This window comes from Papio anubis, chromosome 7, assembly GCF_008728515.1.
Source record: "Papio anubis isolate 15944 chromosome 7, Panubis1.0, whole genome shotgun sequence".
NCBI lineage: Eukaryota > Metazoa > Chordata > Mammalia > Primates > Cercopithecidae > Papio > Papio anubis.
In genome coordinates this window covers 153227248-153251103 of record NC_044982.1, presented here as the reverse complement: position 1 = coordinate 153251103, position 23856 = coordinate 153227248, and the positions used below count along the sequence as shown (strand labels likewise).

Genomic DNA, 23856 nt, shown 5'->3' with positions numbered 1-23856 from the left:
GGGTCAGGAGAAGGCTGTGCTAAAGGAGAACAAGATCTCAGTAGTGATCCTGGCAGTGTCTCCCCAGAAGTGTTTGTGTTTCCTCCGTCAACCGGGCTCCTGAAGAAGCCAGGTTTCCTTGCCAGCTCCCCCATAAGGAGGCTGCATCAGGGGGATCTCCTGTTGGTAAAGGGAGAAGAGCGGGGATAGGACACAATTGGACATTTATCCCAGCCGGGCTGGGGTCCTCCTCACAGTTAAACGGCTTCCGCAGGCAGTAGATAGGGTATGGCTTCAAATGTTGGAAATTCTAGAATGCCAGGGTCCTAGGAAGGGTGATTTCCGGTGCAGTTTCATCAGCGCTGCTGGGGAGGGGGTGGGTGTGTAGAAGGAACAGAAGCCAGGGTCATGTTCCTCATGGGCTTCCTTCTGATTTCTTGGGAAAGGGAAATCTCTCCAGAAGGTCCCTGAGCACATGTCTGGATGCCTTAGCGAGCAGATAGATGATGTTTCTGAATCTTATTTCTTAGAGCATCCTCTGGAACGTTAAAGGAGAAAATCAAGGTCGTCTTAGGATCCTGAGCAAGGTTAACACTGCCACCATTTATTAAGCATTGTAGGATCAAAAATAAGATTTGGCCCAACCTAGAGATACTGGTTACTTTGTTAGGCAGAAAGGCCAAGTACAGTCAACAGGAATGTAAGATGGCATCTTTATGCTAGACTGCATGAATCAAATGGCAAGTGCTATGGAATCCCATAGAAGAGCAATTATCAATGACAGAAGTAGTCAGGGAAGACTCAGAGAGCGATGCCTTTCAGACTTGCACAACGGTAGAGGCCAGCCTTGACCCAGGGCACTTGGGTTTTGATATACTGATGGGCCTTGTGTGTCTACGATCACCTGTGTCTGTCTGTCTGTCTCTCTCCTCTCTCTCTCTCCTCTCTCTTTCTCCTTTGTCTCTCTCTCCTCTCTCTCTCTCTCCTCTCTCTTCTCTCTCTCTCTCTTCTCTCTCTCCTCTCTCTCCTTTGTCTCTCTCCTCTGTCTCTGTCCTCTCTCTCTCCTCTCTCTCTCTCTCCTCTCTGCCTCTCTCTCCTCTCTCTCTCCTCTCTCTCTCCTCTCTCTCTCTCCTCTCTCTCTCCTCTCTCTCTCCTCTCTGCCTCTCTCTCCTCTTTCTCCTGTCTCTCTCTCTCTCTCCTGTCTCTCTCTCTCTCTCCTGTCTCTCTCCTCTCTCTCTCTCCGTCTCTCTCTCTTCTCTGTCTCCTCTCTCTCTCTCCTCTCTCTCTCTCTCCTCTCTTTCCTCTCTTTTCTCTCTCTCTCCTCTCTCTTCTCTCTCTCTGTTCTCTCTCTCCTCTCTCTCTCCTCTCTCTCTCTCCTTTGTCTCTCTCCTTTGTTTCTCTCGTCTCTCTCTCTTCTCTCTCTCTCTCTCCTCTCTCTTTCTCTCCTCTCTTTCTCTCTGAATTCTGTCCACTCCCTTCCTACTTGGAAACAACAATAGCCTGGTAGAAAAAGGTCATGCAATTTCATGTGACTTCCGAGGATGACAGATTCTTGTTTGACATCTGTTTCTCTTGGAGGAAAGATATTTCAGGAACTATAACTATCATTCAGTATTTTTGGGAGCCTCTTCTTGGGTGTCCACTCTCTGTCTCTCCTATGAATCAGTCTTGGGAAAAAAAAAGGAAGGAGAAAGTTCATTTTTCCAAGTGTTCACAGCTTAGGATACTTTACCCATTTAAGACTCTGAGGTCAGAGTTTTCAGAAAGGCTTCATGATAGATTCTTTTCTCTGACACTTTCTACTTCTCCCTACAGATTGCATTTCCAAAGATGGTTGCTAGCTGCTGCCGTTTCCTTTGCTATTTCTGTCGAATTAGCCGGCAAAATCAGAAGGCCATGTTTGAGCACCTGAGTTATCTTCTGGAGAATAGCAGCGTTGGCCTAGGTGCGTAAGTCTTCTTGTAATTTCCACATCCAAACTCGAAGGTTATACTCTGCCTTTGACCACTTAGGAAATACAGGGAAAGAAGCCACATGCATGCTGTGATATTTGTAAATACTAGAAGAGACCCTGCCTGATTTAAAACAACTGAAATAACGATGCCACAACAACTGAAGTAACGATGCCACAACAACTGAAGTAACGATGCCACAACAACTGAAGTAACGATGCCACAACGACGTTCTCCAACATAAGTAGAGATGTTGCTACCAGCCAACATTGGTGACAGATTAGTGTTGGCATAGTCATACAGTTTTACCTCATCTCTCTTGGGACCAGTGCCCCGTGGTTTACAAAATGCCCCTGGGATTGCAGATGTAGTCTGGGGGCACAGCTCTTCCCAGCCCACTCAACTGACCAGGGAGCAGTGCTGATGAGACCAAGGTCATGGATCCGATCTCGTCTTGGCAGGCTGGCTGCAGGCTGCATACCTGTCCATCAGCCTCCCAGCAAATGCTTTCCTTAGCTGGGAGGCAGACTGGCCGACAGCAATTGTGGATAAACAGTGTAAATCCACCACCACCACTAGAAAAACAAGTCAGTGCATATGTCTTACTCGTTGTTCTGGATATAAACGAAATGAATTTGTGGCATACACAAATACTTCCACTTGAAAACTGAAGTTTCAGGGGTTTATATTTCTCAAATGCAACCTCAGGCTACTAACCTTTTTGTAAAATGCCACCTGAAGTTTTTCTTAATTCTAGCCTGAGAACCAAACAAACAAGTCAAAAACAACATTGGTGACCTGGTGAAACTATATGAGCTAATGCTGTTTGATGCTATTTTTAAACTCCAGGTGGTAGCCCCAGAAATACCCAAGTTCCACTGGGCTTTGTTGGTCAAGTGGCATCTGATATGGGGGCCTCAAGAAGTTTTGTGTTAGAAAAGCACTTGGAAATACATGGTCCGGGCTGGTAGTGTGAACCGATTTTCTATTAATTCGTATTCATGGTAATAAATGTGGGGAGGAAGATTAGCTAATAGAGCTGTTCTTAACTCCAGTGCACTGTCCCGTTGGAGAACGGGCGTGTAAACCAGGTTTCAATGTGTTTGCTGCCCTCTCCTGTCCGTTTATGTGCACTGCAGTCTCAGCTCGGTGCCAAGTGTCTTCCTCTGTCCCTTTCTTGCTAATTCTCCCGTCCTCCCTCAGCCTCCCCGTCGATGAGGGGATCCACCCCGCTGGATGTGGCAGCGTCCTCTGTGATGGACAACAACGAGTTAGCGCTGGGCTTGGAGGAACCAGACCTGGAGAAGGTAACTGGCCTTGGGGAGGCAGTGTGGTGCTGCTCTCTTCCGCCTGTAGTGCAGCTGAGCTAAGAATAAACAGATCACGGATGGAGCTTCTGTCACTGTCTCCTCATCTTGGTGGGCTTATAGGGAAAGCGTGGAAGAGTGTGAGTAACCGGTAGCAGCACAACGAGTATGACCAAGGGATCTCCTGTGAGCACAGGTAGCCAAGTTCAGAGACATGGATATGTGGGCACTGCTGTTCGTATGTGGAAGCCCAGCCTCATTGGTCTACATGGAACATCACCAGATGCCTGCGGTTCCTAATAAAGTTCTGTGTAATTTATAAATTTATAAATTTACCTATGGAAGGAAGAGACATGGCAGAATACTGTATAATCAGAGTCCTTTCCATGTGCAAATGAGACAAACTGAGCTGCCCTCCGCTGGGAGGGTGAATGAAGCTCCTGGTGGTGGCGATGGTTGGGGCTGCCTCACTACATCTTTTCCCCATCCCTTTCTTTCAGTGATGTCCTTGACCGGAGGGCTGGCAGGACTCACAGTGCGACTTTCTGAGTGTGGGAAAGAGCAACCTGGGAGTGGGGGGTTGGGAGGCGGTGTAGAGGGGAGGGTCATGGGCAAGTCACAGACAAGTCAAAGGTCATCATTGTGTAGGGGGTTTGGGAGCACGCGGAAAAGGGCACCTGAGCCTGCCTAGTGGATTAGGAAGGTCACTTAGAAACAGTGGTGACCCGAGGGATGAGTAGAAGCTGATCAGCCACGTTGTTGGGCAATCCCAGCATGGCGTGCTGGGGAGTAGGAGACTGGGTATGACTGAAGCGCAGACTGCCTGGGGGATGTGGTCAGAATGAGGCAGAAGCAGTGAGGAATTGAACTTTAAGCTACCGTTTCCATTAGTAAGAGAAATTCATGCCCATACACTCTGCCAGGCTTGATTCTGAAAGCCTCCCGCAGATGAACTCATGTGATCCTCAGATCAAGCCCTTTCATGATTGCCTGCCAGTTACGGGCAAGGAAGTGGAGGCATAAAGAGATTGGGTGGCATCCTCAGCGTCGTGCGGAGAGTCAGTGGCACAGCCAGGCATCGAGAGCGTTGGGCTCCAGAGGCTGTGCTCCTACCCATTGTGTTACAGGAGGTCACTGTAGAGCCAAGAGTGGTGGAAACCACTGGAGCGTGTTAGGCAAAGGGGCAACACGGTACGATTCGTATGTTAGAAAACACCCCAGTTTCAGTAAGAAGAACTGATTGGAACAGAAATCAGTCCTGAGGCAAGGCGGAGAGTTTATGCGGTAATCAAAGCCCAAGACTGTGCTGGCTTCAATTAATATTGATGCAGTGGGTGTGAGAAGTGTTTGAAGCCAGGGGACCTATCTGTCAGAGGACAAATGGCAGCCATGAATTCGATATCAGTTCAGCCCATGTTTTCCTCTAAGGAGTGCAGGAGGTAGAGCAGATCTGAGGAGGCCGGCCATGAGTCTGGGTTCTGTCAAATTTAAGAAGCCCGAGGCTGCCAAATGGCAGTGCCAAGTAGGGAGTTGACTGCGTGGCAGCAAATCTCAGGAGAGCTCTCTGAGCTGCAGAGAGAGTGCACAGAGGGCGGCTGAAGCTCTGGGGGTACATGAGGTGACTCCGGCGGCTGGTCTGGAGCAAGAAGAGAAGCATAGCTAGGCCAGAGCCCTGAGGACCACCAGCATATTTAAGGGAGTCACCGAGGAAAAGGCACCAACAAAAAACGTGAGGAGGAGCAGCCAAGAGGATGAGAAAACCCGGAAAATGTAGTGTCTGAGAAGCTAAGAGGAAACTCTGAGAAATAAATACGTATTTTTTTCTTCCTGTCATGTAGTGAAGGTGAGTTGGCTCAAAGAAGACAGGGTGAGGAACGAGAGAGAGGGGATGTCTTGATGAAACGATTATGGCAGCCAATGGCCTTCCTCTGGCTGAGGCAGCCGCACAGACCACATAGATTTACCGCTCACGAAGATTCTGCTGTTTCAGGCCTTGGCAGAGAATCATTGGCCAAGCTGCAAAACCATGTCTGATCTATTAAGATGAGATGATAATTACCCACCAATAATTCATTGACATTTTTGAGTTAGTAAATTCCATTTCAAATGCATTCAACTGATAATTACCGAGGGCCTATCATGAAGCAGACAGACAAAACGCCCGTGTTTATGCAGCATATTTCTAATGGGAGGAACTTCTGTTGTAGTAAGAGAGGATATTACTTTGCTGGGGCTGCCAGAACAAAGTACCACAGGTTGGGTGACGTAAACATCGGAAATTGATTTTCTCACGGTTCTGGAAGCTCAAAGTCCAAGATCGAGGTGTGGGCAGATTTGGTTTCTTCTGAGGCTTCACTTCCCGGCTTGCAGATGGCCACTGTTTTGCCATGTCCTCACGTGGTCTTTTCTTTGTGTGCACGTATCCTTGGTATCTCTCTCTGTGACCAGATTTCCTCCTCTTTAAGGACATGACCCCAACAACTCAGTTTAACTTGGTCACTTCTTTACAGCTCCTATCTCCACAGAAACATGCTGGGATACTGGAGGTTAGGGCTTCCACATGTGAAATTTGGGGGAGACCATTTAGCCTGTGACAGAGGGGTTTGTCTCTGAGTTGATCACTTTATTTTGTTCTTTAAAGTATTTTGAAATATCAAAGAGACATTTTTAGAATAATATTTTTGAGGTGGCAAATAAATTTAAGTAAAAGTATTTTTATTATTTTGTCAGATTCAGTAAATATTTCCAGTGGACTTATAAATCATTATTTTCCTTATAAATCATTATAAGGAAATGATGAGTCCCTTATAAATCATTAAGTTAAAGGCAGGAATCAAGGAAAGAATCTATTTACTGACCTTATCAAATATGATATTTATCAAACAACCCCATTACATAATAGAAGAACCTTGCTTTTTAATATTCTTTTAAAAGAGGGTAGATGCGGTGGCTCATGCCTGTAATCCCAGCACTTCAGGAGGCCAAGGCAGATGAATCATTTGAGGTCAGGAGTTCAAGACCAGTCTGTCCAACATGGCGAAACCCCATCTCTATTAAAAAGCAAAAATTAGCCAGGAGTGGTGGTGGGTGCCTGTAGTCCCAGCTACTCAGGAGGCTGAGGCAGGAGAATTGTTTGAACCCGGGAGGCAGAGGTTACAGTGAGCTGTGATCGTGCCACTGCACTCCAGCCTGGGAGCCTGGGTGACAGAGCGAGACTCCATCTCAAAAATAAATAAATAAATAAATCTGTTAAAAGAAGTCCCAGTCAATATAAGTTAGGGTTAACTTTAATAAGCCCTCCCAGCTGCAAAAGGAGTAAGTGAAAATGACCAGACCAGAGGGAAATGTTAGGCCCTGTAGACCTGTGTTGTGAAGGATACCATCTACCTCCTACATATGCACACCGAGACTCGAGCACCATGCCACTGTCAGTGCCTTGCATGAGAGCTTCCATCAATGCTGTGTCTATTCATGGGCTCTGGTTCTAGTGGGAGAGACCTCAGCCAAACTCTATTATTCATACATTTAGATGACAGTAAATAGCTCAGTATTTCAGGTGGTGTGATGATAACCCATGCTTGTGTGAAAGCAGCTGAATGCGTCCTCTTTGACAAGGCAATACCACAAGGTTTTGAACTCCCTATTCTGTTCTCAGCCCCAGTTCATCTTTTGAAACAGTGTTGCTCAGCAAAGACATGGAGCCTCCGTTGGAAGAAGTCAGATGTGATGAATGCAGGCTAGCAAGCTGGGAGAGGGGAGAAATGGGCACTTGAGGAAATCTGTAAAAGGGATGAGGTTTGCCACACCATTTTCAAGTAATTGGGGTGGCTTAGCACACTGCCATAGACTTTATTCATCCCAGTGTCAGGAAATTACCCAAGTTTGGTTCACAGGAAAGAACAGCAAAGGACTGCTATGCTGGGATTTCTCCCTTCTATTGATCACGGCAGAAATTAGATCATTCAGGATTGAACAGTAGCCCCACCCCAACACATACACATACATACACATGCAAACACACACACACACACTCACTGTCTCTCTCTCTCTCTCTCTCTCTGGCAATTATAGCAGCCTATGAAATACCTGCACCTGCAATCTTGAAAACTCTGCCCAATTCTGGCCCTTATTGATGCTTCCCTGACATTTTAAAGACAAAATCAAATCTGAACTCTAAACAGCATATTATCTTTACTGGTTTAAGAAGGAAAAAGTGTGGTGACAGATTCTTGTTGAGTTTTGCCTTATTTTTATTATACTTGCAAAATAGAATATTTGACGTCAGTAAATAGCTGATTCATTGAACAAACGTTTATTGAACAGCTACTATGTGCTAGGCCCCAGTGGTTAAAAAAATTCTTAAAAACACCATCCCTGACTTTGAGGATTTTGGAGCACTGTGGATTCTCCTCTTCTCTGTGTATACATAAAATATGAAAGGTGAAATTAGAATAGCAACTGCGTTTTTTAAACAAGGTGTATTTGCCAGGCTTTTTGCCTGATAGCTGCTGAAAAGTAGAGCAGAATCTAAAATCGTCTATAAGATCCTAGCACAGAGATCTCATGATGAGTGTCTAGTAACCTGGAAGCAAAGAGACCACCACCAATCCCAGTCCTTAATGGATGAGGATCTCTTTTTCTGGCCATCCCAACCTTAACATCTTGGCTTTTGACCTTGGACAGCTGTTGTGGATGCAGAACGAGAGTAGACTCCCCTGATTACTCAGGGGCCCACTCTGGGTCAATCAGTGACTGAATATTGTGGCCTTGCAATGCCATGGCCAAATGAACATGGGCGGCCCTCAGTGGCCCTTCTTTTTCTGCACTGTTATCTCCCCAGATGTATGCTAGCTAGGCTTATTTTTAAATGACAGCTCCCTCTCGCCAGGACTGGAAAAACCAGGCACTGATAGTACATGGTGTGTTCCTACATAACAATGATAATCAATCTTGTTAATTACTTGGAAGCAAAAAATGAATTGGAGGCTCTTTCTAGCCTCTAGGGAAATGGAAGCCTTTCAGTTCTTAGAATTTCACAGGCCTCATAGCTATCTAGTTTAAAAAAAAAAAAAAAAAAATTGAGCAGTTCTTTGTTTCTTATATATGTGTAAGATTTATTTTTAAATTTTATTTTGTTAAAATATACAAAATATATATTTTACGATCTTGAAATTTTTTAACTGTATATGTAGTATTCAGTACTTTTGAACTGTCACCACCATCTATCTCCATAACTCTTTCCATCTTGTAAAACTGAAATTCTAGACCCATTTCACAATAACTTTCCATTCTTCCCTTCCCTCCCCCAAAAGTCCCTGGCAACCGCCATTCTACTTTGTCTTTATGGGTTTTACTACTCGAATTACCTCATAAGAATGGAATGATACAGTATTGGTCATTTTGTGACTGGCTTATTTCACTTAGCGTGTGTCCTCAATGTTCATCACATTGTAGCATATATCAAAATTCTGTTCCTGTTTAAGGTTGAATATCCCATTGTACGTATATATCACATTTTGCTTATTCATTCATTCATCCTTCAATGGCCATGTGGGCTGCTTTCATATTTTAACTTCCAATTATTTGGGGGTATATACCCAGAAGTGGAATTGCTGGATCATATATTAATTCTGATTTTAATTTTCTGAGGATCTCTAGTACTGTTTTCCACAGTGGCTGTACCATTTTACATTCTCACCAGCAGTGCACAAGAGTTCCAACTTCTCCACATCGTCAACCATCACTTGTTATTTTTTGAGGTGTGTTTTTTAATAGCCATCCTAATACGTATGAGAGAACACTTTTGTACTATTTCTGGCAGGTGGTGACCTACTTGGCAGGCTGTGGCCTACAGAGCTGCCCCATGCTTCTGGCCAAAGGATACCCTGACGTCGGCTGGAACCCCATCGAAGGGGAACGCTACCTGTCCTTCCTGAGGTTTGCCGTCTTCGTGAACAGTGAGTGCCACAGTTTTCCATACTTTTTATACCCAGAATAGCATGATCATGGATACGTACAAGGAAAAGGATACCCTTTCCATTGCTTCTGATCCAAAAATAGGGGTTTGGTGGCTGGCAAGAGAAATCTCAGAGAATCAGGCCAGTTAAGGATAAAGAGTAGAGTCCAGTGAACAGAGCACTGAGCATTAGTCCCAGATCCAGCAAGAAACTCACTGCCTGAGGTTGGACGTGTCATCTCTCTGCACTGTAAAAGGGGTCCTTATGAATATCATAGTTGATACCTCACCTGTTTCACAGAGCTAAATGCATATGTGCATCTAGATCCCTGGACTGTTCGATGGATGGATGGATGGATGGATGGATGGATGAATAAAATCAAGTATAACTGAGTAGCCGTAAAAGATAAGTAAACTCCCAGGAGAAAAGAATTGCTATAGCAACCCTAAATATTATTCTTCATAATACAATCTACCTCCCATTTATAGTGAATTCCAACACTACCAGAATTCTTTAGTTGCACTGGAATGATATGCTGAATATTATGTAAAGTAAGTGGGGTACTTTCTTGAAAATGAGCCTTGTCTCCTAAGAATTTTTGTTATAATACTAATTCACTTGTATTGACATTATAGTTATAGTCCCTCTGTCATTTCTCAGTTTGGGGTTCCGGGCTAACAAATTGCACTAAGCAGGTTAGGTGATCTCAAAGAGAGATTGCAGCTAACACACAATCATGCCAATTATTCTAAGTATAAGAATTTGTCTCAAAATATGTTGACATAATGTGATCATTATATTCCCATGTGCTTTTCTTATTGTCTCTCTACCCTCCCATTTCACCTGCTTACTTTTCTTCACCATACTATGCTATAGTCTTAATATTTAAATGTTTTCTTTTCTCCTTGTCCTGGTTAGATTTCAGGCCTTGAGGTGGTTGTGTTTTATTCCCCCGGGACCCACCCAGCCAACTTCCTAACCAACTCTCTCTGCTTCTCTCCATGTATTCATCACTGCATCCTTCTGTGTTTATCACCAGCTTTGTTAACCTCCATTTTCTTCTCTCGGGGGCAGTTTTAGAGTAACTTCTAATAGCCTGGTTCACTTTGTATCCAAATTATCACATGTCCAGAATTAATGCAGAGTTAATGTAGGAGTAAAGCAAATTTGTGGGTGTATGAACTGGATATTAATAATTTATACAGCTCACCGAATTACGTAAATAGATTGTTTGCAGACAAATCCGATCAAGGCAGGACCAATTTATTCATCTTGGTCACCTTCACAGTCAAGATCAAGAGCTTTTTGAGTCATTTTATGAGACCATCTACCTGGATTGTGGAGGTAAAGGAATCCACTGGCTCTTGTCCTATCCAGACTGCCTAAATTCTAACACTTGCTTTTGTGGGTTAGGTACACCCATATTGAACTAAACTCCAGACCAAAATGTTTGGTCCACTCCTTTTGTTTTCAGATTATTTTATATCTTTTCAATATATTTTTTGCACTACAATTTTATAATGCAACAAACTCTGGCAAACTGACCCATCAATAGAAACGTTTGTGGGTTTTAGTTTAATGTTTATTTTGTCTCTGTAATAATGTTATATATGTAAAGTTTCAGTGCCGCAAAAGAGATAGCACTTGAATATAAAATTTTCTTTTTAATTCTCAGCAAGGCAAGGTACTTCTATAGAAGGGTGCGCCCTTACAGATGGAGCAATGGTGAGCGCACATTTGGACAAGGGAGGGCAAGGGGTTCATATTCCTGATGCACATGGCGCCTGCTGCTGTGTCATTCCCCTATTGGCTAGGGTTAGACCACACAGGCTAAACTAATTCCCACTGGCTAATTTAAATAGAATGACAGGGTGAGTGCTTTGGTGGGAGTCAGGACAGAGCAGGTAGCAGGTATGAGTTAGGGTGGAGCAGGTGATCAGAATGATTCAGGGTGGAGTAGGTAATAGAAAAAGGTTGCTTTACGAGGAAGTTTAAAAGTAGAAGGAAAAGTATTGAACATACGGACATATTAATTATTTGAAAAGAAATTTAGAACTCATATCTAACAATAGCCATGTCTAGTTTTGGCAAAGGACGTCAGCTTCTCCTTTCAAAGAATTTTCAGTCTTTTAAGGGGAGTAGACATGGACAGAGATTACTACAATAAAAGTAAGTGGAGTAAGGCAGGGAGAGAGCACTGAAGGGGTTCAAGAGGGTAAACTTATTGAGGAGATCAGAAAAGGCCTAATGGAGGAGGTGATGTTAGAGATAAGCTTTGAAAGGTCGAGTTTCCAAATACTTAGATTCAGTTGAGGAGCAGCATGTACAGTGGCTCAAAGGCTAAAGCATGCTGTGCTCAGGAAACCTAGTGCTATTGTTTAAATGTATCCCCTAAAAAGCATGTTTTAGAAACAATCCCGCGAGTTGGGAGATGGGGCCTAATTGGAGGTGTTAGGTCATGAGGACCTAACACCTCATGAATGGATCAATGCCCATTATAAAATGGCTTGAGGCCACAAGTTCAATATCTTGCTTTCTTGTGCACACTCTCTTGCCATGCGATGCCTTCTGCTGTGTTATGATGCAGCAAGAAGGCCCTTAACAGGTGCACCCCCTTGATCTTGGACTTCCCAGCCTCTGGAACCATGAGCCAAATAAACCTCTGTATTTTATAAATTACCTAGTCTTTGATATTCTGCTATAGCCACACAAAACAGACTAAGATACCTAATGATCTGTCAGTCTGGAGGGTAGCTGTGTGGATGGCAGTGGTAAGACATGAGGTTTAAAAGGTAGGTGGTTATAATGGGGAAAACCTAAATGCCAAGTTGAAAATTTAGTATTTATTCCGTGTGTAGAGAACTGCAAAACTTTTTAACAAAAGAGAGACTGATGGGTTGATACCAACTCATGGGTTCTATGCTCAGGTTAGAATAATGAGTTTATAAATTATTAGGGTGTTGGTAAAAGGGACTGGAAGAGATACATTTCAATGAAATTACAGAGGTAGAATTCATAGGACTGTATTAGGCCATTCTTGCATTGCTATAAATAAATACCTGAGACTTGATAATTTATTAAGAAAAGAGGTTTAATTGGCTCACAGTTCTGCAGGCTTTATAGGAAGCATGGTGCTGGTATCTACTAAACTTCTGGTGAAGACTCAGGGAGCTTCTGATCATGGCAGAAGGCAAAGATGGAACAGGCATGTCACGTGGTGAAAGCAGGAAGAAGAGAGAGAGAGTGGAGAGGCTGGAGGTGCCAGACCTTTTTTTTTTTGAAACAGGGTCTTGCTTTGTCACCCAGGCTGGAGTGCAGTGGTGCAATCTCAACTCACTGCAGCCTTGACCTCCCAGGTTCAAGCAATCCTACATCTCAGCCTTCCAAGTAGCTGGGACTATAGGCATGCCAGTGAATCTACCATCCTGGGGTCTGGAGAGTGGTAGCCCCTCCCCACAGCTCCACTAGGAGTACCCCAGGAAGGACTCTGCATGGAGCCTCCAACCCCATATTTCCCCTCGGTACTGCCCTAGTAGAGGTATTCTGTGGGGCTCCACCCCTGCAGCAGGATTCTGCCTGGGGACCCAGGCTTGTCCATACATCCTCTGAAATCTAGGTGGAGGCTGACAAGTGTTCTCCACTGTTACATTTTGCATACCTACAGGCTTAACACTACATGGAAGCTGCCAAGAGTTATGGCTTGCATTCTCCAAAGTGGCAGCCCGAGCTATAGCTGGGCCCATTTGAGCCACAGCCAGAGTTGGAGCAGCCAGGATATATGGGGAGCAATGTTATGAGGCTGCCCTGGGCCTGGCCCACAAATTAATTCTTCCCTCCTAAGCCTCTGGGCCTATGATGGGCGGGGCTGCCGTGAAGGTCTCTGAAATGCCTTTGAGGCCTTTTCCTCATTGTCTTGGATATTAGTGCTTGGCTCCTTTTTAGTCATGCACATACCTCTAGTAAGTAATTGCTCTACATCCCACTTGATTTCCTCTTCTGAAAAAACTTCTTCTCTGCCACATGGCCAGGCGCAAATTTTCCAAACTTTTACACTCTGCTCTTGTTTAAATAAATTTCCAACTTTAAGTCATTTCTTCATTCTCACATCTAAACATAAATTGTTAGAAGCAGCCATGCCACTTCTTGAACCCTTTGCTGCTTGGAAGTTTCTTCCACCAGGATACCCTAGGTCATCACTGTCAAGTTCAAACTTCCACCAATCCCTAAGGCATGAACACAATGCAGCCAAGTTCTTTGCTAATGCATAATATGCATGATCTTTGCTCCAATTCCAAATAAGTTGCTGATTTCCATCTGAAACCTCAGCAGCTTGGACTTCACTGTCAGCATTTTGGTCACAACCATTTAACTAGTCTTCAAGAAGTTCCAAACTTTCTGTCATTTTCTTCTGAGCCCTTCGAACGCTTTCAATCTCTGCTGCCTACTCAGTTCTGAAGCTGCTTCTACATATTCAGGTGTCTTTATAGCAATACCCCACTCTTTGATACAAATTTTCAGTATGACGCCATTCTTGCATTGCTATAAAAAAAGAAAAAAAACCCGAAACTGGGTGATTTATTAATAAAAGAAGTTTAATTGGCTTGTGGTTCTGCAGGCTTTACAGGAAGCATGGTGCTAGCATGTGCTTGGCTTCTGGTGAAGCCTCTGGGAGCTTTCAATTATGGCAGAAGGTGAAGGGGGAATAGGCACATCCTATGGTGAAAGCAGGTGTAAGGCAAGGGGGAGGTGCCACACTTTTAAATGGCCAGATCTCTTAAGAACTTACTATCGTGAAGACAGTACCAAGCCGTGAGGGATCTGCCCCCATGATTCAAACACCTCCCACCAAGCCCCACCTCCAGCATTGGGGATTACAGTTCAACATGAGATTTGGGGAGGGAGAAATATACAAACTATATCAAGAACTGAATGGTGATGATGATGGCTGAGCCTAGGTATGTTAAGAGAAAAGGAACAGAGGTCACATTGAAGCTTAGAGATTTTTGAGGGTAGAGGGAAAGAAATAAAGATGTCAGAAGAAACAAAATGATTTGAGATGGAAGGTAATCAGCTTGGCTTGGGTCACATTGTATTGATTTTTCTGTGTACAATACCCATATAGAGATACCCTTAATTGAATCTATAGGATAGAAATCCGTCAATCAACAGATTAGAACGAAGTAGATTTGCAGTCCATCGGTAGCTCAAATGCTTCACAGTAGGTTGCCACAGGCAAAGGCATGAAAAAAAAATGGAGAGTATGAAAAAGAAAAATGAGAATATTTCTGAATACTTAGGAGGAGGAATAGTGGCTCAATCACAACAGAATGTTACGGAGGAGTTTGGGCTAGAGAATGGAGTATCCTGGGTTCGAATTTGGCTCTATCATTTGCTAGTTGTGTGAATTTAAGCAAGTTAGTCAAAATACCTAACCTCAGTGCTTTTTTATATGTAATAATGTATTATCATCTCTGTTTTACATATAAAATGAAATAATCCCTGGAAAACTCAGATTAGCCCAGTGCCAGAAACCTTATAAACTTGTAGTTATGATCATTGTTGTTCATGATCTTTATGAGAGTGGTAGGGCATTTGAAATGGGAAAACTGTAACTAATAGATTTCTTTGGGATCTCAAAGCCCTTTATAAGTCCTTATGTCTAAAAGGTGATTCAAAAGGACTTTCTGGATACTTTTGTGACCTCTGCTCAGCAATGAAAGACCAAAGTGATATAAGATGATGGGAGCATTCATGGTGGGTGGTGGTAGACGATGGTTGGTGGCAGGGGTGTTCATGGTGGGTAATGGTGAGTGGTAGTGGGAGCTGTGATAGTGGGTGATGAATGGTGATGATGCTAGTGATAGTGGAATATGATAGTCAGTCAGTGGCTATAGTGAGTTGTAGGGTGATTGAGGTGGGTGGTGGTTAGTGAAGGTAGACATGGTGATGGTAGTGGGTAATGATGATGGTGATGATGGGATATGATGGTTGGATGGTGCATGGTCATACAGGGTTGTAAGAGTGAGTGGTGAATGACGGTGAGTGATGATGAGGGTGGCGAAGATTGTGGTGAGGATCATAACAGCTAACACTTATTTACCGGTAATACACAGCATTTACCATGTGCCAGGCACTGTTCAAAACACTTCTGCATATATTAACATAAATCATATGACAATCCAAGGAAGGAAGCATCTTAGTCTGTTCAGGCTGCCGTAATAAAATACCATAGACAAGGTAGCTTATAAACAACATAAATTTATTTCTTACACTTCTGAAAACTGGGAAGTCCAGGATCAAGGTGCTGGCAGATTCAGTGTCTGGTGAGGTTTCTGGTTCATAGATGGTGCCTTCTCATTGTGTTCTCACATGGTGGAAGAGGCAAGGTAGCTCTCTGGGGCCTCTTTTATAATGGCACAAATCCCATTCATGAGGGCTCTGCCCTTATGACTTAATCACCCACCAAAGGCCCTACTGCCTAATATTGTCACCTTGACAGTTAGGATTTCAACATGAATTTTGGAGGGTGGGGAGACGCAAATATTCAGACCACAGCAGGTGGATACAATTATCTTCATCTTATAGATAAAGACCCTGAAGCTTAGATTAAATACCTTGCCCAGTCTCATGGGTAGTAGAAAGTAAAGCCAGAAATTGAATCAAGCAGTTTGACTCCAGAGGCCAAACTTTAGGAACCGTTGTACGCTGTTGTCTTCCTGTCTCCCTAATGAACAAGGAAAAGCAACATTTTCTCCTTTGAGCTTGTCAAAAGTTGTGATATTATTTAATCACTGTTTGGTGCTAATTTAACAAATTTTGAGCCAAATCAAAACTTTTAGTATATCAAAATAATGGAATTAGAAAACTCTTTCTAACATTATTTTACTATTATTTCTTAATGTTTGTAGTAAATCTTCTTAAATATTTGTCTTTAAGAAAATGTTTTAAGGCATATAATTCGCTTCTCTTTATTTTTATTAGCTGTTGAAAATTCTTGGGTTGTGTTTAACTCTGGAAGTAATGAAGTCGATAAGCTTCTATTTTCCTGGCAGTTGCAAACACTGTAGCCAGGCTAAGCACAGATGTGTTTGGGTGTCTGTGATTAATCCCTTCCTATTGTAGATTCTGAGAAGGAAAAGATTTCCTATCCACAAGAAAAAGGGAAAAGTTATTCTGTGTTTTCTTAGCGTCCTTGGAGAGTTACAGCGATATCTTCCCCAGACTACAAACTTAGTTTAAGGAACATAATGTCTCCTAGTTTTGCTGAATCTGCTTTCCTAGGTAGATTTATTATCAGCGGGCATAACTTGGGCATCCATCATGTGACATGTGAAGAGTCTATGAGGGGCTATGAAACATGATGCTCTAGAAGTCCTGCCCAGAAGTCACTTCCTGCAACTCAAAGCAGGAAACAAGTACAGTGATCAGAAACATGTGTGGAATAATTACTAAAAACTTTATAATCAATCACACCTACCTACATAGTGACACATGGGACTGTTGGCATGCCAAAATGATGATGTTTGTTGGAATCTGGTAGAATTAGTCAAGGGATGCGTAAGGAAGAAGGCAAGTGTTGAATAACATCTTGAAATAAATGGATATAGTTTAACAGAGTCCTATAGGGGGAGCATATGGATAGACTGTTGTGCTGGGAGACATACATCTTTTAGGGTTGAGAGTACAAAGTGTCATCTTAGCTTTGAAGGGCGTATGAGGTGTAGACACTTAAGAATCATCTGGTTTATTTCTGCCCTTGTGTTCATGTTTTTAGAGTCAGAAAGGGCCTGTTAACCATTCTTCAGTGTGATTGGTACTAGACTAGGCATGGTTAGGGCTAAATGTGTGAGACATAGTTTTGTTCTCAAGTTTATAAAACAGTTGAAAAGATTCAGCAAACTCTTGAAAAGTTAACCAGTGACAAAAGATTTAAATAACAGTTTAAGACAAATAGGAACAACATTGCAATGTTGTACTCAGGAGACATATGCTAGAGTGGTAAGAAGGTAGAATATAAGGTACATTTGAGATATAGCTAGTTGCAGTTGGATTCTTAACATCTATATTATACCTTTGTACTAACTATAAGGTATCTTAGTCCATTTATACTGCAGTAATGAAATACCTGAGACTGGATAATTTATAAAGACAGAAATTTATTTCTCATAGCTCTGAAGACTGGGAAATTCAAGAACAAGGCACCAGTAGGATTGATGTCTGGGAGGGCTGCTGTCTGCTTCCAAGATAGTACCATGTTGCTGCATCCTCTGGAGAGGAGGAACACTGTGTACTCACATGGCAGAATCAATTGAAGGGCAAGAGAATATCCCTTCAATTTTAAATCCTTGTATAAGTGTACTAATCCCACTCATGCAGGCAGAGATCCTTATAACTTAATCACCTCCCAAAGTCCACACTTCTTTTTTTTTTTTTCTTAAATTATGCTTTAAGTTCTAGGGTACTTGTGCACAAAATGCAGGTTTGTTACATATGTATACATGTGCCATGTTGATGTGCTGCACCCGTCAACTCGTCAACTCGTCGTTTACATTAGGTATTTCTCCTAATGGTATCCCTATCCCCTCCCCTACCCCACAACAGGCCCTGGTGTGTGATGTTTCCCATCCTGTGTCCAAGTGTTCTCATTGCTCAATTCCCACCTATGAGTAAGAATGTGCGGTGTTTGGTTTTCTGTCCTTGTGATAGTTTGCTCAGAATGGTGGTTTCCAGCTGCATCCATGTCCCTACAAAGGACATGAACTCATCCTTTTTCATGGCTGCATACTATTCCATGGTGTATATGTGCCACATTTTCTTAATGCAGTCTATCATTGATGGACATTTGGGTTGGTTCCAAGTCTTTGCTATTGTGAATAGTGTAGCAATAAACATATGTGTGCATGTGTCTTTATAGCAGCATGATTTATAATCCTTTGGGTATATACCCAGTAATGGGATTGCTGGGTCAAATGGTATTTCTGGTTCTAGATCCTTGAGGAATTGCCACACTGTCTTCCACAATGGTTGAACTAGTTTACAGTCCCACCAACAGTGTAAAAGTGTTCCTATTTCTCTACGTCCTCTCCAGCACCTGTTGTTTCCTGACTTTTTAATGATTGCCATTCTAATTGATGTGAGATGGTATCTCATTGTGATTTTAATTTGCACTTCTCTGATGACCAGTAATGATGAGCATTTTTTCATGTGTCTGTTGGCTGCATAAATGTCTTCTTTTGAGAAGTGTCTGTTCATATCCTTTGCCCACTCAAAGGCCACATTTCTTAATACTGTTTAATGTGGTTTGAATGTTGTCACCTCTAAATCTCATGTTGAATTGTCATCCCTAATGTTGGAGGTGGAGCCTGGTGGGAGGTGTTTGGATCACGGGGGCAGATGCCTCTTGGCTTGGTGCTGTCCTCACACTAGTGAGTTCTCATAAGCTCTGGTTGCTTAAGTGTGTGGTACCTTCCTCCCACTCTTTCTTTCCTTCTCTGTATGTGAGACATCTGCTCCCCCTTCACCTTCTGCCATGAGTAAAAGCTTCCCGAGGCCTCACCAGAAACCAAGCGGTTGCTGGCACCATGTTTCCTGTATAGCCTGCAGAAACAGTGAGCCAATTAAACCTCTTTTCTTTTTCTTTTGAGATGGAGTCTCGCTCTGTCGCCTAGGCTGGAGTGCAGTCGTATGATCTCAGCTCACTGGAAGCTCTGCCTCCCGGGTTCACGCCATTCTCCTGCCTCAGCCTCCCGAGTAGCTGGGACTGCAGGCGCCCGCCACCATGCCCAGCTAATGTTTTGTATTTTTAGTAGAGACGGGATTTCACCATGTTAACCAGGATGGTCTCGATCTCCTGACCTCATGATCCACCCACCTCAGTCTCCCAAAGTGCTAGAATTAAAGGCATAAGCCACCACGCCCAGCCTAAACCTCTTTTCTTTATAAATTACTCAGTCTCAGGTATTTCTTTATGGCAATGCAAGAATGGCCTAACACACTGTTGCATTAGGGATTAAGTTTCAACATAAGTTTTGGAGGGGGCACCATCATTCAAGCCATAGTATAAAGCTTGTACAATCTTGCATATACCCCACCTTCTTCATTCTCCCACTGGACTTCCTGGAATCTTTACACCTGAGAAAAGGAAAGGATATCTATCAGATAGGTAAAGGGCTTATAGTGACAGAGGCAAGGAAATGTGCCTCCATCTGTAAAAATTCAAAGTGAAACAGCATCAAAGTCCAGAAATAAGTAGATAGTCAAAACACTACCAGTAATAGAAAATAAATTCCTCAAATAAAGAAGCCAATGGCAAGCCTAGGCCAAGAGCACCAAAATGAGGAAAGTTGGCTGAGGTGAAAGGATGTCAACTACATTCTTTTCACCCTGAGTGAATTTCTCAGCAGCTTGCCTCCAAGCCCCTGGTGGGATTCCAGCAGTAGTGGTAACTGAGTATCTTGGCAGTGGACTCAAAAGTCCAGAGCCTTGTCAATTTAAAAAACATAATTAAAAAAAAGTCCAGAACCTACTTAATATATGTATGTGGGTCTCATCAACCATTTCATGGATAAGAGTAGTAAACGAAGCCTGATACTTCAATAAAACTATGGAATTAAGCTGAATGAAACAAAAACAAATCTGCTTCATCAACATTATTCACACAATGGCAGTATTATGACCCTTGTGCTCATCAGAGGCTGATTTTCATCATCTTGTTGAGAATGCCCGTATTTTGTCAGAGCACACCTCAATTCTGACGCCAGGTTTCTATTGCATTCAAGTTTTATTTGGCATATTTCATGAAAAAGCCACATAGACCCAAACTCTAGACACGTGGGCAAAATTTTAGCACAATTCTGTGATTAAATACTGGTCTTCAGAATATCTGGGCCACTACTGTGCCATCCACCCTGGCATGATTTCATGCAGTCCCTTGGCTTTGAATTCCATGTATACATGGACGATCCCCAAATCTTAAAATGATCTTAAAGCTGAGTATGTAATTACCACCCAAAACCTGTTCTTCCGTGAGGATTCTCCATCTCCTTAACTAGCTCCACCAACTTTTCAGATACTCAGACTAAGTCTAGAGAGCATCCTTAAATCAGCTTTTTTCCTTGTTCCCACATTCAGTCCATCAGCAAGTTCTGTTAATTCGGCATCTAAAAGATACCGGAAATCTATCTTCTCTCCATCTCCACTGGCCAGTTTCTACTCCAAGTTGTTATTATCTTATACCTGGGCCACTCTAAGTTGCATAGGAACTGAATTCCCTCCTTCTACTCTCTTATATCAGCCCGTATCTGCTACATAATAACTTCATAATCTCAAAGGCATAAAATAATAAACATTTATTTCTTACATATCTGCAAGGTGGTGGGAAAGCTCTGCTGCAGGTCCACAGGTCTGCTGGGGTGGTTCTGTTCCACTAGTCTCATTCCGGGGTTCAGGCTTGACTGTCCTGGTCACTACTTGTCTGCTGTCTCTAGATCAGTTACTAGCATGTAGTGTGGACTCAATGGATAGTTGAATTCATTAGTAAATGGGCAAACAATTCCTGGTTTGCTCTCTGTGCTATCACAGTGGTTGATGGACACATATCCAGTTAATCCCTTCCCAGGCTGGAAGGCCCTAAAAAGAAGATGGTACGTCCTTACTATCTGGACATACCATACTTAGTTCATACAAGTTGCCTGGCACCCTATCAAAGATGGCATTTAGCAAAAAGAGGTGTTGGATCCTGGCCATTATCCTGCCCCTCCGATTCTCTAAATTAATTAAATGAGTGTGAGTACATTCATTCATGCTGGAGCCCTGTGTTCTCTCTTACTGAGGTGGGACTTGATTATGTTTCTTTAGGACTAATTGAAATCTGAGGTAGTAGATGATGCAGGCTCTTGTAAACAGAGGCTGATAACTGCGTGGGATAATGCAACAATGGATAGCCACCTTTGGTTTTCCATCCAGTCATTTCAAGTCTCTACCTTGAGTCTCAGTGAAGTCTATTGACTTATTGAAAAAATATCTTCTTTGAATGCCTGTGATATGCCAGATGTTAGCAAGACCCTTGAGCACACGGTGTTAGGTAGTTCAGACACAGGGTCCTGTTCTTATGGCATGTACAGTCTTACGGGGAAAGCAGGCACAAAGGAAGAAGACAGGGTATTTGAGAGGAACAGGTCCTCTGGGGTTCCATGTTTAAGCTCCTCCTGAAGGATAAAATGGAGTTACGTAAGTTGAGGGTTTACACCAAAAGAATGGGAAGAACAGTGTTCCAGACAATGGAACTTTAAAACAGAAACTAGAATTAGAACAGAGAGAGTGAGAAAAGTGATGGGCTGAAGATTAAATAATTGTATCCCTGCTAACTGTCCCTGTGGTGAGTGTGAGTGTTTTACCAGGGTAAAACGGGGAGACTCATTTCCATTTCCATCCAACTGTTCAGGAGTATCGAAAAGAAAATAGTAACATGAAGACAGTGTTGAAGCCTTTGAAGAAAGGCACTGTGAATATTCATGCTGTTATTAAGCTCATTATTCATATTAGAACTCCAGCAAAAAGCATTGTTGCAAGCCCTTAGGCAAAACTAGTTTACCTCAAGTCTCTCTCTTCCCTCTTGAAAAATGCCCTCCAGGTCAGTATCTAGCTCTACCACGCTGGATTTGGTTAGCAGTCAAGCTTGCTGAGCTACAGGTAATTGGGAAGAGACTGTCTCTCCTTCCTAATCATGCCATCCTCCCTGCCTTGGGAAGCCTTTGGAAATTCTTTGCGTTGGTCCCGTGTCTAATTAGCAGCAATGGTTACACTTCAGCTCCTTCCTCTTAGGGTGTGCTCTACATTCTCCGCAGATGTCCATAATTCAGTAATCAAGGGCTGGCTTCCTGGGTCACTTGCAGAACAGACCCAATTAGTTCAGTTCTGAAGGCCTGAGACTCGAATAAAATAAGGCTAATTGGGCAAATGAATTTCAATCGAAAGCTCAATGTAGAACTCAGTCTGATTTTTCAACTTCTGCATATTGTGGTTTTAAAGCCCACCAACTTCATGCCAATCACTATGGGGAAAGCTAAGTTGAATTCAACGTGCTGGTAAAATTGGTGACTGACCAGCAAGCATTTCCACCAGGTAACTGAAAGAATCTAAGTATAGTATTTAAATAAGCTTGATTAACAGAGTTAGGTTTTTTCCCTCCATTTTTTATATTTAAAATTTCAGTGTTTTAGCTTTATTATTCTTGTAGTGAGAAATTACAACTGAGAGGGCTGATGTATGTGCTACCTGATAAGTATTGGAGGCCAAAACCATTCGAAAGTAGTGAACTGTGAGATACATCTATATCTGAAACCACTGGCTTTTAACAATGTAGATTCTCCTGGTACTTTTCTGTAAGTGTCCCTCCTGTGAGTAGACTATATTAGGTATAAATGGTAGGCCCAACTGCTAGGAGAGCATGGGCATAGCACTCAGCACCATACCCTTCTCTGAGGTCTCTACAAACTGTACAGTGTCTCTCAACCTCTCCTTGGTTTCTCTTTTTCCAGAATATGTTGATTCTTTCCACCATCCCGTTATTATGATAATTTTACCCTTTTAGTATCTCCTGAGAATTTTCTTCACATGGATTCTTTAGCAAAAACCGATTGTTTTTTGATGTGTGATACATTGGATAGAGCTCGAAGACAAAGTTCTTTACAAAAATTTTAGACTCTTGAAGGATCGAGCTATAAAACCATGAATGGAAGCTGGTTAACTGTTTAAATTCAGTTTAATAAAATTTTTTCTGGATGGAGCTACACAATTCTAAAACTTAGAGTGGTACATGCTAACAATCTTGGATTTGGCCCACAGTACAAAAGCTTGAGTGATAAAAGAGGATGTCAGCAAGCCAAGCTCTAGGACAGGACTACACCTGTGGTCTGAGGTAGACTCTTCAGGGCTGTGAGACACATTCGCTATGTTCAAGATTGAGTTTAGTTGAAAGGTGAGCCTGAGTTAATTTCAAGCATTCAGACAGCAAGCTCAGCTGCCACCCCACCCCATCCCCATTCCTCTGAGCATAATGGGAGAAATCTCTGCATCTGAGTTAGACTAACAGAGTCACTCTAAAACCAGATGGAGCATGCATAGCTGAACAGGGGAAAGACCCAGTGAGATTGTGCAGTGTGCGTACTCACACAGTGATGAGCTAAAAAGCTGGAACAAGAAGTTAGATTTTTCTGGGTTCTCATTCAGATGCTCTGCCAGGGTGTGGTGGCTCATGCCTGTAATCCCAGCACTTTGGGAGGCCAAGGCAGGAGGATTGCTTGAGTCCAGGAGTTTGAGACCAGCCTGGGCAACATGGTGAAACCCTGTTTTTACAAAAAAATACAACAACAACAACAACAACAGCAATTAGCCAGTTGTGGTAGCATGTGCCTGTAGTCTCAGCTACCCAAGAGGCTCAGATGGGAGGATCATTTGAACCCTAGAGGGTGAGGCTGCACGGAGCTGAGATCATGCCACTGCACTCCAGCCTGGGTGACAGAGCCAGACCCTGTCTTTTAAAAAAAAATGCTTTACTCCCAACACTTCTAAGTTGATTTATAAAATGTTTTATTAAATAGAACTTAAACTGCTAAGATGGTTTCAAAATGTGTCTATACATTCTTTGATACTCTTCCCTCC

At 42.8% G+C, this 23856-nt stretch overlaps 1 protein-coding gene across 15 annotated transcripts in view; it reads left to right on the top strand.

Annotated features, from left to right (window-relative positions):
- Positions 1-23856, top strand: part of RYR3 (ryanodine receptor 3) — a 569735-nt gene that overhangs the window by 397602 nt on the left and 148277 nt on the right. For all 15 annotated transcript variants that reach the window (XR_002523591.2, XM_021941701.2, XM_021941703.2 and 12 more), the window contains 3 exons: positions 1795-1924; positions 3135-3238; positions 9060-9195. Coding sequence is in view for 14 of the 15 variants with exons in the window: in XM_021941701.2 (XP_021797393.2) it covers positions 1795-1924; positions 3135-3238; positions 9060-9195 (370 nt within the window). In the remaining variant the exon portion in view is untranslated. The remainder of the gene's footprint in view (positions 1-1794; positions 1925-3134; positions 3239-9059; positions 9196-23856) is intronic.